At 42.0% G+C, this 16715-nt stretch overlaps 2 protein-coding genes across 5 annotated transcripts in view; both read right to left on the reverse strand.

Moving 5' to 3' along the window:
* cdk11b (cyclin dependent kinase 11B) overlaps positions 1-8704 on the reverse strand; it is a 62192-nt gene extending 53488 nt beyond the window's left edge. For 3 of the 4 annotated variants that reach the window (XM_059952412.1, XM_059952413.1, XM_059952409.1), the window contains exons 1-2: positions 8603-8704; positions 5558-5700 (exon numbers count right to left, since the gene is read on the reverse strand). The gene's annotated coding sequence lies outside the window, so the exon portion shown is untranslated. The remainder of the gene's footprint in view (positions 1-5557; positions 5701-8602) is intronic. The other variant, XM_059952410.1, reaches the window with a different exon arrangement.
* Positions 8705-9679: 975 nt separating this feature from the next.
* The window catches only part of si:ch73-236j9.2 (solute carrier family 35 member E2B), a 48586-nt gene continuing 41550 nt past the window's right edge, over positions 9680-16715 (reverse strand). Inside the window, exons 8-9 of the mRNA XM_059952419.1 lie at positions 16476-16621; positions 9680-11025 (exon numbers count right to left, since the gene is read on the reverse strand). Coding sequence (XP_059808402.1) covers positions 10800-11025; positions 16476-16621 — 372 coding nt within the window. The 3' untranslated portion in view covers positions 9680-10799. The remainder of the gene's footprint in view (positions 11026-16475; positions 16622-16715) is intronic.

Consider the following 16715-nt stretch of genomic DNA (forward strand, 5'->3'; position numbering starts at 1 on the left):
CTGACACCGCTGCAGTTAGTGATGTATATAAATGATCCGGATGAAAATGTGGATGATTGGGTTAGTAAGTTTGCAAACAATATGAAGATTGGTGATGTAGATAGTGTAGAGGACAGGGAAAGAATACAGATCAGTTGAGGTATGAGTGAAGGAGTAGCAGATGGAGTTTAACCCATCTTTGGGGCTCTAGCATTTTTACTATCATTCATTCTTTGGGGCACTTCTGTTTTTGTGGATGTTTGTGAATTGAGGTACTGTCTGTCTACTCTGTCTCTCTCATAATCTTACAAATCTTTATCAGATCTCCCCTCAGCCACCACCGCTCCAGGGAAAACAACCAAACTTGTTACAGCACATGCTCTCTAATCCAGACAGCATCCTGGTAAACCTCTTCTGCACTGTCTCAAAGCCTCTTAGAAGGCGGTGACCAGAACTGTACGCAATACTCCAACTAGAGTTTTATAAACCTGAAACATAATTCTCAACTCTCAACCCTTGACTAATGCAAGCTTTCCACATGCCTTCTTAACCACCCTATCAACCTGTATAGCCACTTTCAGGGAGCTACGGACCTGAACAGCAACACCTTTCTGTACAACAACACCAAAGGGTCCCACCATTTATAATGCATCATCTCTTTACATTTGATTGCTCAAAGTGAAACAATTCACATTCAACTGGGTTAAACTCCATCTGCTACTCCTTCACTCATACCTCAACTGATCTGTATTTGCCTGTCCTCTACACTATCTACATCACCAATCTTCATACTGTTTGCAAACTTACTAACCCAATCATCCACATTTTCATCCAGATAATTTATATACATCACTAACTGCAGCGATGTCAGGAAAGCTCACCAGCATCTCTCCTTCCTCAGGAGAGTAAAGAAATTTGGCACGTCCCTGTTGACCCTCACCAATTTTTATCAATATACCATAGAAAACATCCTATCTAATGCATCACAGCTTAGTATGGCATCTGCTCTACCCATGATTGCAAGAATCTGCAGTTTCAGGGATGTGGACTGCACAGTCATGTTTCAGCGCATCCTCCATGAATACCGCTCAGTGCCTCAGTAAAGTAGCCAACATAATTAAAAGCTCCACACACCCCTGACATTCTCTCCTTTCCCCCTTCTTCTTCTTGGGTAGAAGATTCAAAAACCTAATAGCAAGTACCACGAGGCTCCAGGACATCTTCTATCCTACTGTTATACTATTGAATGGCTTCCTAGTATGATAAGCTGGATTTGTAACCACACAATTGACCTCATTATGGCGTTGAACCTGTCTCCCTGCATTGCTCTTTCCCTGTAGCTGTTACACTTTATTCTGCATTCCAGACCATTGTTTTGTTTAGATGTGTACAGTTAAATTACAATAAACTTGAATTCTGATTTTGTTTTACCTTGTTCTACCTCAATGTACTGTATGATCTGTATGAACAATATGCAAGTTTTTCATTCTATCTCAGTACATGTAACAATAAATTAATTCCATTTTTGTAATTTTTATATATAATTCCTTTAATTCAATCTAGACTTTGTCTCTGAAGATCAAACGCTAATTCTTAATGGGGTAGAAGAGAGAAAATCTAAAAAATGGAAATTATGCACCATTTCAACCTGATGAAAGGCCGTTACATTCTACAATTGATTCAATTTGAACCTTTGTTGAACGAAAATATATTTTCACCACAGATGTTGATTTGTCATCAACAGCAAACATCCAATACCTTTGTTGTATCACAAAATGATGGTACTTCAAAGGTACAAGTAACTAACAGGCATTTCTTAACTTATTTTTATTCTGCCCCACTTTGGAAAGATCTGTATTTGCCCCTTTGTTACCCCACAGGCTCTGTCTAATTAGAATTAACAAGGAGTATCGATTTGCTTCAAAGTATTCAAACTTTACTAAACTCTGAAAGCTGCAAGCAACCTGTTGGAGAAACTCAGTGGATGGAGCAGCATCTGTGGGGGGAAAGGAATGACTATGCTTCAGCTCATAGGGTTGTACAACATGGAAACATCTCAATGCTGAACAAGATGTATATTCCAGCTGATCCCATTTCCCAGCACTTGGACTATACCACATCTGAACTCTCATCAGCCACTTACTAGTCCATATAACACTTAAGCAAATCTATCACACCTGTTTCAACCACTTCCTCTAGCAGTTGGTTCTGAACATCTACCACCTGTTGTGTAGTTATCCTTCAGAGTGAAGACATTCCCCTCAGGTTCCCCTTAAACATTTTACCTTTCACCCTTAAACAATGCTTCTAGTTCTCATCTCACTCAACCTCAGTAGAAAATGCCTGCTTGCAGTTACCCTATCTATACCCCTCAGAATTTCGTATACCTCTGCCAAATTCTCCTACACCCTGGAGAATAAAGTCCTAACCTATTCAACCTTCCCCTATAACTCAGGCCCTTAAATCCTGACAACATCCTTGAAAGTATTCTCTTTACTCTTTCAAGCTTCTTGATATCTTCTGTAGGTAGGTGACCAGAACTGCATGCCATACTCCAAATTTAAACGAACCAATATCTTATACAACTTCAACATAACATCCCATCTCCTGTGCTCTTTGCTCTATTTATGAAGGCCAGTGTGCCAAATGCTCTTTTAAGACCGTGTGATGCCATTTTGATTGAATTATTTCATTAAATGGCAAATGAAACACAATGTTGGAAAATGCATGGTCATGCACTTTGGTAGTAGAAGTAAACATGCAGATTATTTTCTAAATGGGGAGAAAATCCAGGAATCTGAGATGCAGAGGGACTTGGGAGTCCTTGTGCAGAACACCCTGAAGGTTAACTTGCAGGTTAAAGGTGAGGAAGGCAAATGCCAGGTCTAGAATAAAAGAGCAACGATGTGATGCTGAGGCTTTATAAGGCATTGGTGAGGCCTCACCTTGAGTATTGTGAAAGTTTTGGGCCCCTCATCTTAGAAAAGATGTACTGGCATTGGAGTGGATTCACAGGGGGTTCACAAGGATGATTCCAGAAATGAAAGGGTTATCAGATGAGGAAAGTTTGATGGCTCTGGGTCTGTACTTGCTGGAATTCAGAAGGATGAGGCGGGATCTCATTGAAACCTTTCGAATGTCGAAAGGCCTAGACAGAGTAAATGTGGAAAGGATGTTTCCCATGGTGGTAGAGTCTAAGACAAGAGGACACAGCCTCAAGATAGACAGGCACCTTTTTAAAACAGAGATGCGGAGAAATTTCTTTAGCCAAAGGGTGGTGAATTTGTGGAATTTGTTGCCACATGCAGTTGTGGAGGCTAGGCCAGGTTGTTGGGCGTACTTAAGGCAGAGATTGATAGGTTCTTGATTGGACGTGACATCAAAGGTTACGGGGAGAAGGCCGGGAACTGGGGTTGAGGAGGAGAAGAAAAGTATCAGCCATGATTGAATGGTGGAGCAGACACGATGGGTCAGATGGCTTCACTCTGCTCCTGCGTCTTATGGTCTAAAACCTTCCATGTCTGCCCTGATTATCTATGACATTGCTTTAAAGCAATTGCATACCTGTACTCTCAGGCCACTGTGTCTTCAACAATACTCAGAGCCCTTCAGCTGGAGGTAGAAATCCTACCTCGATTTGTCCTTCCAAATCTAACACTTCACACTATTGCAATTAAATTCCATTTGCAATTTCTCAGACTGCCTGCCCAGCCGATCAAGATGCCACTGTCATTCTTCAAGGTCGATGACACTACCTATTTTAGTACCAACTGCAAATTTACCAACTCATCCTCGTACGTTCTCGCTTAATTCGGGATTATAGATGAGAAATAACAATGGGAACAGCACAAACCCTAGGGCACGCTCCTGGTCACTGACATCCATCCACCATCACTCTGTCCTCTGCTATTTTATGTGCAATTTGCGAGCTCTCCTTGGATGCCATGTGATCTGATGCAAGTTAAAAACCGAGCATCATGTCCCACCCAGGTATGGTGCTGATGAAGGCAGTCATTGTCAGTGAGGAGAATGAGGGAGGAGTGGGAAGAGAAAGAGGAGGCTGCAAAGGTACACAACTCTAGAAGCTCTCACATCCCTGACAAACTACCCCAAGCAATTTATAATCAATCAAGAAGTGGAGTCACTGTGGAAAAAGAGCTTTGACCAGCAGCCGATCCGGACATTGGAAGTTCGGAGAGAAGGGGACTTCAATCAGGTCCACATCTCAAGTACAAAAGGCAGGAGCAGTTCACCGCAGTGTAACAGAGCTTTGACCACTCTAACTTTGCCCCGCCTTCCTTTAATCAGTGTTTGGAATTAATTAGTAAAAGGAAATTAAAGGAAGGCGGGGCAAAGTTAGAGTGGTGATCTTAAGGCTTTAACTCTTCGAGGTTTCAGCGGAGAGGCATCACTCAGAAAGAGCTCAAGTTTTTCTCTCTCTCTTTACAACTGATCAGCTAGATAGAGATGACAGGCAGGATACTGCAATGCTCCTCTTGCGGGATGTGGGAAGGCAAGGAGACCTCCAGTACCCCTGACCACTACAACTGCTAGAAGTGCATCCAGTTGCAGCTTCTAACAAACTGTGTTAAAGAGTTGGAGCTGGAACTGGATGAACTCCGGATCATTCAGGAGGCTGACATATAAAGAGGTAATTACACTCAAAGTGCAGGACACAAGAAACTGAGTGACAGTCAGGAAGGGAAAAGAGTCAGTGCAGAGTACCCCCCCCACCCCCCCATGGCCATCCCCCTCAACAACAGGTATATCATTTTGGATACTGTCGGGTGTGGGGGACGTGGGTGAGCAAACAAGAAATTCACAGACGTTGGGTCTGTGGCACTGAGTCTGCCTCTGTGACTCAGACAGGAAGAGGGGAAAAAAGGCATGCTGTGGTGATGGGGATTCGTTAGTTAGGAAAACTGACAAGAGGTTCTGTAGATGAGAACGAGATTCCCAGATGGTAAGTTGCCCCCCCAGGTGCCAGGGTCCAGGACATTTCAGATCAAGTTCTCAGCATTCTTAAGTGGGAGTGTGAAAAGCCAAACGTCATGGTCCATGTAGGTATCAATGACATGGGCAGGACAAGTGACGAGCTTCTGCATAGGGAGTTAGACACTAAGTTAAAGAGCAAGACATTCAGGAGTGTGATCTCAGGATTGCAACCTGTGCCCTATACTAATGAGGCTAGACCTGGGAAGATTATACAGTTTAATACGTGGCTAAGGAGTTGGTGTTGGATGGATGGCATAAGATTTTTGGATCATTAGTCTCTCTTCTAGGTAATGTGGGACTTGTACGGAAGAGACTGTTTGCACCTGAACTGGAGGGGAACTAATATCCTAGTGGGAAGGTTTATTAATACTGCACTGTGGGGTTTAAACTAAAGTTTCAAGGGATGGGAACCAGACTGCCAGAACACTTAATGGAGAGGTTATGGAGGCAACTGTTGGTAAGACCTCAAACAAAGTCAGGAATCAAAAGACTGAGCATGGTGCGACAAAATCATAAAAGGTGAATACAGAACTGAAGGTGTTGTATCTGAATGCGTCTAATATATAGAATAAGGTAGCTGAACCTGTAGCACAGTTGCAGATTGGCAGGTATGACGTTGTAGGCATCACTGAATCATGGCTGAAAAATTATAGCTGGGGGCTTAATATCCAAGGATACACATTGTCTCGAAAGGACAGGCAGGAAGGCAGAGTGGGCGACGTTGCTCTGTTGGTAAAAAATGAAATCAAATTATTAGAATGAGGTGACATAGGGTCAGAAGGTGTTGAATCATTGTGGATAGAGTTAAGGAACTGCAAGGGTAAAAAGAACCTGATGGGCATTGTATACAGACTCCTAAACAGTAGTAAGGATTTTGTCTACAAATTACGAGAGATAGAAAATACATGTCAGAAGGGCAATGTTATAATAGTCATTGATGACTTGAAAATGCAGGTAGATTGGAAAAATCAGGTTGGTGCTAGATTCCAGGAGGGAGAATTTCACAACATGGTTCTTTAGAGCAGCTCATGGTTGATCAACTATTTTGAATTGGGTGTTGTGCAATGAACCAAAACTGATTAGAGAGCTTAAGGTAAAAGAACACTTAGGGACAAATGATCATAATATGATCAAATTCACCCTGAAATTTGAGAAGGAGAAGCTAAAGTCAGATGTATCAGTATTACGGAGGAGTAAAACGAACTACAAAGACGTGAGAGAGTGGTTGGCCAGAGTTGATTGGAAAAGAGCACCGGCAAGGAGAAAGGCAGATCAGCATGGCTGGAATTTCTGGAAGCAATTTGGAAGGAACAGGATATATACATCCCAAAGAGGAAGAAGTATTCTAAAGGAAAGATGACACAACCATGGCTAACAAGAGAAGACACAGCCAACATACAAGTCAAAGAGAGGGCATGTAAAAGAGTTAAGATTAGTGGGAAGTTAGAGGATTGGGAAGCTATTAAAAACCACCAGAAAGCAATTTAGTAAGTCATTAAGGTAAAGATGGATACAAAAATAAGCTAGCCAATAATATTAAAGATGATAGCAAAAGTTTCTTCAGAGAGACGAGAGTGGCTATTGAACCATTGGGACACAATGTTGGAGAGGTAATAATGAGGGACAATGAAATAGCAGACAAACTGAAGAAGTATTTTACATCAGTCTTCTCTGTGGATACTAGTAGTAGGGTGAAAGTTCCAGGTGTCAGGGGCATGAAGTGTATGAAGTTACAATAACTAGAGAAAAGGTTATTTGGAAACTGAAAGGTCCCAAGTCACCTGGACCAGATGGTCTGTACGCCAGAGTTCTTAAAGAGGTGGCTGAAAGGATCATAGAGGCATTAGTAATGATCTTTCAGGGATCACTAGATTCTGGAAGACTGGAGAATTGCAAATGTCACTCCACTCTTCAAAAAGAGAGAGAGGCAGAAGAAAGGAAATTATAGGCCAGTTAGTCTGACCTCAGTGGTTGGGAAGATGTTAAGAGTCAATTGTTAAGGATGAAGTTATGGAGTACTTGGTGATACAGGACAAGATAGGATAAGGTCAGCATGGTTTCCTTAAGGGAACATCTTGCCTGACAAATCTGTTAGAATTCTTTGAAGAAATAACAAGCAGGATGGACAAAGGAGAATTGATGAATGTTGTGTACTTGGATTTTCAGAAGGCCTTTGACAAGGTGATACATGAGGCTGCTTAACAAGCTACAAGCCCATAGTATTACAGGAAAGATTCTAACATGGATCAAGCAATGGTTGATTGGCAGGAAAGAGGCAAAGAATGGGAATAAAGGGAGCCTTTTCTGACTGGCTGCCGGTGTCTAGTGGTGTTCCACAGAGGTCTGTGTTGTGACAGATTCTGTTTACATTATTTGTCAATGGTTTGGATGATAGAATTGATGGAGAGAAAATACAAAAAAAACTGAGGTGCAAAACTAACTTGAGAGGCTTGTACCACATTCCCTAAAAGTTAATTTGCATATTGAGTTTACAGTGAGGAAGGCAAATGTACTGTTAGCATTCATTTCAAGAAGACTAAAATATAAAAGCAAGGATGTAATGTTGAAACTTTATGAAGCACTGGTGAGACATCACATGGAGTATTGTGAGCAGGTTTGGGACCCTTATTTCAGAAAGGATGTGCTGAAACTGGAGAGGGTTCACAGGAAGATCACAAAAATGATTCCATGGCTTGTCATATGAAGAGTGTCTGATGGCTCTGGGTCTGTATTCACTAGAATTTAGACGAATGAGAAGATTGAAACCTATCAAATGGTGAAAGGTCTTGATAGAGTGGATGTGGAGAGCAGGTTTCCTATGACTTAAGATTTATTTTATTTCTTACAGCCACTCACATGAGGGAGAAAAAATCCTTATATTGTATCTCCAAAACAACGTACAAGCAGTAAAAAGGAACATTAGTTACCAAAACACTAAAATTGTACTGTATACGTAATTGTATGGTGGGAAAGCCCAAGACCAGAGGACACAGCCTCAGAATTAGAGGAGCGTCCTTTTAGAATAAGATGAGGAATTTCTTTACCCCATGGGTGGAGAATCTGTGGAATTCCTTGTCACAGGCAACTATGGAGGCCAAGTCGTTGTGTGTATTTAAGGCAGTGGTTGATAAATTCTTGATTGGACAGGGCATGAAGGGTATAGGGTGGGGGGGAAGGCGGGAGTTTGGGGCTGAGAGGAAAATTGGATCAGCCATGATGAAATAGCGAAGCAGATTAGATGGGCCAAATGGCCTAATTCTGCTCCTATATCTTGGTTTTATTGAAATAATGGCTGGTTTCCTCGCAATGCGGCTCTCCCTCAGCTCTGTCCCCGGTACTGCGGCCCTCCCTCGGCACCGCCCTCTCCCAGGTGTACCATATCTGTGTTCCCCGCCCAGCCGCGATGTGACCCTTGGATGGTGGGAACGGGGAAGGGAGCGACCCCGGGCCCATGCACATACACGGGCCGCGACGCCCTCAGCCGCTGGTCGGAAATGGGAGCCACCGGGGGGGGGAGCCCTCGGACCTGTGACTACGGCGGGAACGCGATCCATTGCCCCATGGATTAATCACCCGTCCCTACATCCACGCACTACTCCCGGCGCGACATAACCGCCCCCCGACCCACCTGGGCCTCCACTCGCTCCGACAGCACTCCTTGGCCACCACGTCGCCTCGATTCTGCCTCACTTCCGGCGCGATTGATTCACTGCGCATGTGCCGAAAGTTCTTCCAACGTTTGCTTCCAGCAAATCCGAGGCTGTGAGTTTATGTCCGAACTCTTGCCCGGGGCATTACCACGGGGCGCACAATCCCACCCAGTGCATTTCCTCCATACCCTCTGACAGATCTGACCCCTCCACATCAGTTCTCTCCTTACATATCAGAATCAGGTTTAATATCACTAGCGTATGTCGTGAAATTTGTTAACTTACTGGCAGCAGTACAAGGCAATACACAATAATACAGAAAAATAAATTAATTATCGTAAGTATATATTTGCATATTAAAATTGTGTAAAACAAATAATATAAGAGGTAATGTTCATGGGTCCAATGTCAATTTAGGAATCAGATGGCAGAGGGGAAAAAGCTGTTCCTGAATCGTTGTGTGTGCCTCCTTCCTGACGGTAACAATGAGAAATGAACATGTTCTGGGTGATGGGGGTCCTTAATGATAGAATCTGCCTTTGCTAGACACCGCACCTCGAAGATGTCTTGGAGGCTATGGATGCAAGTTCGAGCTGACTAATTTTACAACACTCTGTAGCTTTTTTCGATCTTGAGCAGTAGCCCCCTCTCCCATACCAGACAGTGGAGCAGTCTGTCAGAATGCTCTTCACTGTACAGCTGTAGAGGTTTGCGTCTTTGATGACAAACCAAATCAGTCCTCCTCCACCCCAGTCCCTCACCTTCTTACAGATCTGCCTCCCACCCACATCCTCTCCCTTTCTCCCCTTTCCTCTCAACTATACACAAGTTGTTTGATCTTTCAATTCAGATGATCTGCCACTCCACAAATTCTGCCTAACTTTACAAGGGTTTCCATTGATCCTGTTTTTGGTTCAGTTTTCCAGTTACTGCAGTTATCTTAAACTTTCAGATCCATGAATCTGAGGTTCTGGTTCAGGAACTTGGTAGAGACTTGAGTAGCAAGCATTGGGCATGACTGCTAAAGATTTAATTGTCAAGTCAGTGGCTTTCAGTGCAAAATTAATGTAATGCGGTCTTTATTCAGAAACAGATATTTTAATCAAACACGGGAAAAGTACAATTAAAGCACAGGACCGACAGCTGTAAATTAATTGCATACAAATTGTAATCACGATCAATAATGGAGATCTTTTCCATTCAATTTTTTAAAATTGAAAATACAACACAACCATTGTGTGAAATCTAACAACATCATTTTGGTTTTCTGCAAGTTTAATAGCACAGACTAGTCTCCAGCACTAGAAATACAGGATGTAAAAACTTATACATCATAAGAATAACTTTAATGATCAGATCTTGAATCCACAATACTGTTTGTTTGTAATTCATTTCCTCTCAGTCAAAGCAAGCACAGTTCTAGCAAGCACAACTATTCCAAGGTGAAAAAGGGAGATGGATTTGGAAAATAGTGGTTTACATTAAATTTTAAAGTGCATTTGGGAGGAATCTTTGTGTTTCAATATGTAAAGTTTCAAGTAAGTTTATCAGTTTGCCTGGGATAGTAAGTACAAGATCAGCATCCTATAGAGCAGCTTCCTGTCTGCATAAAGCAGCAATCTTTAATACCAGCCCACCAATGTTTTTATGCACTTGCACACAAAACAATTTTCTAAATGTTAATCTCATTACACCATTTCAAACTTTCATCCTAAATTTAAATTTACATAGTAAACAAGAAATTACTGTTTCGTGTAAAATGCTCAGTTCTAGATGGCAACACCCAACTTGGAAAAATCCTTGAAATACCATAATAATGCAAGCATTTCATCCACTGAAGGTCAGCATGTGAGAGAAACAGTTCCAATGAGTAAACCCTGAGGAATTGTGTCCATAATTACACACATCTTTACAGTTCAAATATTTTTCAGGGTGCTTGATGTACATTTATGTATAAAATCATTAATATCTTCAAAATAATGGAAAACAATTCATTTTTAAAAAGTTCAAAAACTAAGCTGGTCATTAACACTTGCATTTTTAAAATAAGCAAGAAGAACAGAGTGAATGGAAAGCCATTAGTTAGCTGAATGAAATACAGTCATACACATATCAGTCTTAAGATTGGTGCTTCCAGGTTTTACAAAATCACACGTTTCGCCAGCGGAGTACAAGTCAGTGTTTCAGCTCCTCAGGCAGTAGAGGCTGATCTTCCTGCCCATTATTGTTGCAAGATGCCAAAGCTTGGATCCGCTGCTGTTGGTACTGACGAGCTCGGTTGTACAGGAACACTCCGACAATGACCAAAGCTGTACCAAAAGCAGAGTACGCGGTGATCTTGTTGTTGAAGATGATGATGCTAAGCCAAATTGAAAGGGCATGTTTCACCGTACTAGCAACACTGAATGAGTGGAGACAAAAAAAACAGATTTGAATTAACTATTTCATACTGTAAATATTTCTAATCTAGTGCTCAAGGTAGATACAATTTGTGGTTTTCTGCAGTGCTAGAGATTACCCATAGGTACAGGAAGCAATAATGTGACAAAATGCCATCAAAAGCTATTTTAAATGCCTGCAATATTTAATCAGGTAACTTGAGATGAGCTGATGACAACATTAAATGCTTGAATTGTAAACATAGTGAAATGTCACTGGAGTGCTTAAAGCTTCTGTCATTTAAATACATCAGTAACCTGTACTAGTCCAGCAAAAACAACAGCATCTGAATAAAGTGTAGACACCGAATCCTCTACAGATGTCTCTATGTTCACCTTTCACTGCAGATGGAGTGAAACCTGCCTCTCTGAATAAAGTGTAGACACCATTTACTCCTGGGATTCAGACACTGTTGGGAGTGACACCATTTACTCCTGGGATTCAGACAGCATTGGGAGTGACACCATTTACTCCTGGGATTCAGACAGCATTGGGAGTGACACCATTTACTCCTGGGATTCAGACAGCATTGGGAGTGACATCATTTACTCCTGGGATTCAGACAGCATTGGGAGTGACACCATTTACTCCTGGGATTCAGACACTGTTGGGAGTGATACCATTTACTCCTGGGATTCAGTCAGCATTGGGAGTGACACCATTTACTCCTGGGATTTGGACTGTATCGGAAGTGACATACCCCCATCACAAATTTTCAGCATCTGCAGATGCTGGAAATTCAGAGCAACACACACAAAATGCTGGAGGTACTCAGGTCAGGGAGCAACTATGGAAAGGAATAAAGAGTCAATGTTTCATGTTGAGATCCTTCATCAGGATAGGAAAGGAAGGGGGCAGAAGCTGAAAAGAGATGGGGGAAGAGGAAGGAGCAAATAACAGCATCTGCAGTTGCTTCAGGTGTGATAGAGTAGGAGGGGCCAGAGGAGGAGGTGTGCATTGCTTGTCCGAGAAAATCTTATGGCGGTGCTTTGGAAGGATAGATTAGAGAGCTCCTCTAGGGAGACTATTTGGGTGGAATTGAGGAATGGGAAAGGTGTAGTAACACTGATAGGAGTGTATTATAAGCCACCTGATGGGGAGCGTGAGTTGGAAGAGCAAATGTGTAAGGAGATAGCAGATATTTGTAGTAAACACAAGGTGGTGATTGTGGGAGATTTTAATTTTCCACACGTAGACTAGGAAGCTCATTCTGTAAAAGGGCTGGATGGTTTAGAGTTTGTGAAATGTGTGCAGGATAGTTTTTTGCAACAATACATAGAAGTACCGACTAGAGATGGGGCAGTGTTGGATCTCCTGTTAGGGAATGCGATAGGTCAGCTGACAGATGTATGTGTTGGGGAGCACTTTGGGTCCAGTGATCACAATAGCATTAGCTTCAATATAATTATGGAGAAGGACAGGACAGGACCTAGAGCTGAGATTTTTGATTGGAGAAAGGCTAACTTTGAGGAGATGCGAAGGGATTTAGAGAGAGTGGATTGGGTCAAGTTGTTTTATGGGAAGGATGTAATAGAGAAATGGAGGTCATTTAAGGGTGAAATTATGAGGGTACAGAATCTTTATGTTCCTGTTAGGTTGAAAGGAAAGGTTAAAGGTTTGAAAGCACCATGCTTTTCAAGGGATATTAGAAATTTGGTTCGGAAAAAGAGGGATGTCTACAATAGATATAGGCAGCATGGAGTAAAGGAATTGCTCGAGGAATATAAAGAATGTAAAAGGAATCTTAAGAAAGAGATTAGAAAAGCTAAAAGAAGATACGAGGTTGGTTTGGCAAATAAGGTGAAAGTAAATCCGAAAGGTTTCTACAGTTATATTAAAAGCAAGAGGATAGTGAGGGATAAAATTGGCCCCTCAGAGAATCAGAGTGGTCAGCTATGTGTGGAGCCGAGGGAGATGGGAGAGATTTTGAACGATTTCTTCTCTTCGGTATTCACTAAGGAGAAGGATATTGAATTGTGTAAGGTGTGGGAAACAAGTAAGGAAGTTATGGAACCTATGACAATTAAAGAGGTGGAAGTACTGGCACCTTTAAGAAATTTAAAAGTGGATAAATCTCCGGGTCCTGATAGGATATTCCCCAGGACCTTGAGGGAAGTTTGTGTAGAAATAGCAGGAGCTCTGACGGAGATCTTTAAGATATCATTAGAAACGGGGATTGTGCCGGAGGATTGGCGTATTGCTCATGTGGTTCCATTGTTTAAAAAGGGTTCCAGAAGTAAGCCTAGCAATTATAGACCTGTCAGTTTGACATCAGTGGTGGGTAAATTAATGGAAAGTATTCTTAGAGATAGTATAAATAATTATCTGGGTAGACAGGATCTGATTAGGAGTAGCCAGCATGGATTTGTGCGTGGAAGGTCATGTTTGACCAACCTTATTGAATTTTTTGAAGAAGTTACGAGGAATGTTGACGAGGGTAAGGCAATGGATGTAGTCTATATGGACATCAGCAAAGCCTTTGACAAAGATCCACATGGAAGGTTAGTTAAGAAGGTTCAGTCATTAGGTATTAATGCTGGAGTAATAAAATGGAGTCAACAGTGGCTAGATGGGAGATGCCAGAGAGTAGTGGTGGATAATTGTTTATCGGGATGGAAGCCGGTGACTAGCAGGGTGCCTCAGGGATCTGTTTTGGGCCCAATGTTGTTTGTAATATACATAAATGATCTGGATGATGGGGTGGTAAATTGGATTAGTAAGTATGCCGATGATACTAAGGTAGGAGGTGTTGTGGATAATGAGGTGGGTTTTCAAAGCTTGCAGGGAGATTTATGCCGGTTAGAAGAATGGGCTGAACGTTGGCAGATGGAGTTTAATGCTGAGAAGTGTGAGGTTCTACATTTTGGCAGGAATAATCCAAAAAGAACATACAGGGTAAATGGTAGGGCATTGAGGAATGCAGTGGAACAGAGAGATCTAGGAATAACAGTGCACAGTTCCCTGAAGGTGGAGTCTCATGTAGATAGGGTGGTGAAGAAGGCTTTTGGAACGCTGGCCTTTATAAATCAGAGCATTGAGTACAGAAGTTGGGATGTAATGTTAAAATTGTACAATGCATTGGTAAGGCCAAATTTAGAATATTGTGTGCAGTTCTGGTCACCGAATTATAGGAAAGATATCAATAAATTAGAGAGAGTGCAGAGACGATTTACCAGGATGTTAGCTGGGTTTCAGCACTTAAGTTACAGGGAAAGGTTGAACAAGTTAGGTCTCTATTCTTTGGAGCGTAGAAGGTTGAGGGGGGATTTGATCGAGGTATTTAAAATTTTGAGAGGGATAGATAGAGTTGACGTGAATAGGCTGTTTCCACTGAGAGTAGGGGAGATTCAAACGAGAGGACATGATTTGAGAGTTAGGGGGCAGAAGTTTAAGGGAAACACGAGGGGGTATTTCTTTACTCAGAGAGTGATAGCTGTGTGGAATGAGCTTCCTGTAGAAGTAGTAGAGGCCAGTTCAGTTGTGTCATTTAAGGTAAAATTGGATAGGTATACGGACAGGAAAGGAGTGGAGGGTTATGGGCTGAGTGCGGGTAGGTGGGACTAGATGAGATTAAGAGTTCGGCACGGACTAGGAGGGCCAAGATGGCCTGTTTCCGTGCTGTGATTGTTATATGGTTATAAGCTGGAACAATTTAATCCATACTGGGAAAAATGGTTTAACTACATAATGCCTCATAGGCCTGATTTTATTCTCACAAATCAATGAATATGTTGTAAAAACAAAAGATCAATTCCAACTTGTACATAGTTCTTTCCTTTTGATTGTTTTTTCTTTCCACTCTTTTCTATAAGTGTATACCTCATTTAAATACTTTATATAGAGATTTGTGATATATGTGATTATATGATATATATGTACGATGTCTGAAATACATCTTATGGAAATGTTTGTTTGATGATGAACTTAAATAAAAAAAAATAAATTACAAAAAAAAAGCTGGCAGCTGAGTAGGTGAGGGGGAAGGTCAATATATAGGAGAGGGGAGATGAAGTAAGAAGATGGGAAATGATAGGTGAAAGTGATAAAAAGGCAGAAAAAGGGATCTGATAGAAAAGGTAAGGTCCCAGGGGCTACTGAAGAACAAAAAGATCTTGGAGTGCAAGTGTAAGGATCTTCGAGGAAGGCAATGCAGTGGATACTATGATTAAGAAGGCAGAGAGGAAGGTAGCCATCATTACTCAGGATGGCAAATACAAAGGCAGGGAACTCATGCTCCAATTGGTCAGACTTCATCTGGGTCACTGTATGTAGTTCTGGTCACCACAGTATAGTAAAATGTGGCAACGCTGGAGAGGCTGCATAGATTCACCAGGATGTTCATGTGGTGATAAGACATTTAGAGGAGAGAGACAGAGATAGATGTGTGGAAACAGAATTGTTGACAGCATTTAAGTATCTAGATGAGCACATGAATCACCCAGACACAGAAGAATGCATGCCAAGTGCTGAGAGAGAGAGTAACGCAGATGAGTCACCAGTGGTCAGTCCAAACTTGATAGGTCAAATGGCCCATTTCCGTGTGGTATAACTGTACCTGCTTTTACTAGATCCTGCTGCAAGAGGCTGAGCTGCTTTATTTATTGAAAAGTTGCAAATGAAATTGAAACGTGTGTAATCATCAGCAAATCCACAGCACCCAGCCCGCTGGTAAGCCTACAACTGGAACAGATGTTGGATGATGCAAGCGAAGATGGTTGGGACTTGAAGAATGCATGAGGACCTGCAGCAGCAACTGGAACTTGAAGACTGCATGAAGAAATTGAACCTTGTATATCAATTAGCAAATTGCTGCACACTGCCAATTTTACATTGGAAACACATGATGACACTGGAGATGGCTGGGGAGTGAAGACTACACGAAGAATTGCTGCGGTGATTGTCCTTCAACATCAGCCCTGTAACACGGTAGCCAATGTCACAGACACTCTCAAAGACATACAAGCTAGTAGGCTGATTAGCCCCAGTGTGTGGGTGAAAGTAAGCATTGGGAGAGGTTGATGGGGAGTGTAGTGTGGGTAACCGCCCCCACTAGGTGGGTGAGGATGATGTGAGTGTAGTGTGGGAAACAGACCCCAGTGTGTGGGTAAGCAGTAAGGGTTGGGGGAGGTTGATGGGAGTGTAGTGTGGGAAACAAAAGGTTTTATGTGAGATTGGCGTAATTGGGTGCTTGATGGACAATGTACACTCTGTGGACTGATGGGCCTGCCTCCATGTTGTGTGTCTCTACGACTCCTACCACAGACTTAATGCAAGGTATGATTCCAATAATCTGTATGTTTTCCTCTGATGTACAGTAACTTCAGTTTTACCAGGACCTTTAACATCATACACAATGTAAAATCACAACATTAAGGTTAGTCTCTGCCTTTTCCCCTCTACAGATACATCTACCTGAAAGTAACCGGTGATATTTTTCCCATTAAAGCGTATGCAGTCACACTCTGAATGTGAAATAAGATTCCATCAATAAGCAGCAGAACCACAACATCTTGATTAAAACTGAATTCGTGGCCATGTCTTCCTAGGACTGGAATATCCTACAAGAGGAAAAAAACAGAGTTAGTTACCTTTAGAAAGGCAAACAAGGACTGTAAATGACCTGCCCAGGCTGAATCTCAAGATCCTAGAAAT

This window comes from Hypanus sabinus, chromosome 27 (genome assembly GCF_030144855.1).
Source record: "Hypanus sabinus isolate sHypSab1 chromosome 27, sHypSab1.hap1, whole genome shotgun sequence".
Classification (NCBI taxonomy): domain Eukaryota; kingdom Metazoa; phylum Chordata; class Chondrichthyes; order Myliobatiformes; family Dasyatidae; genus Hypanus; species Hypanus sabinus.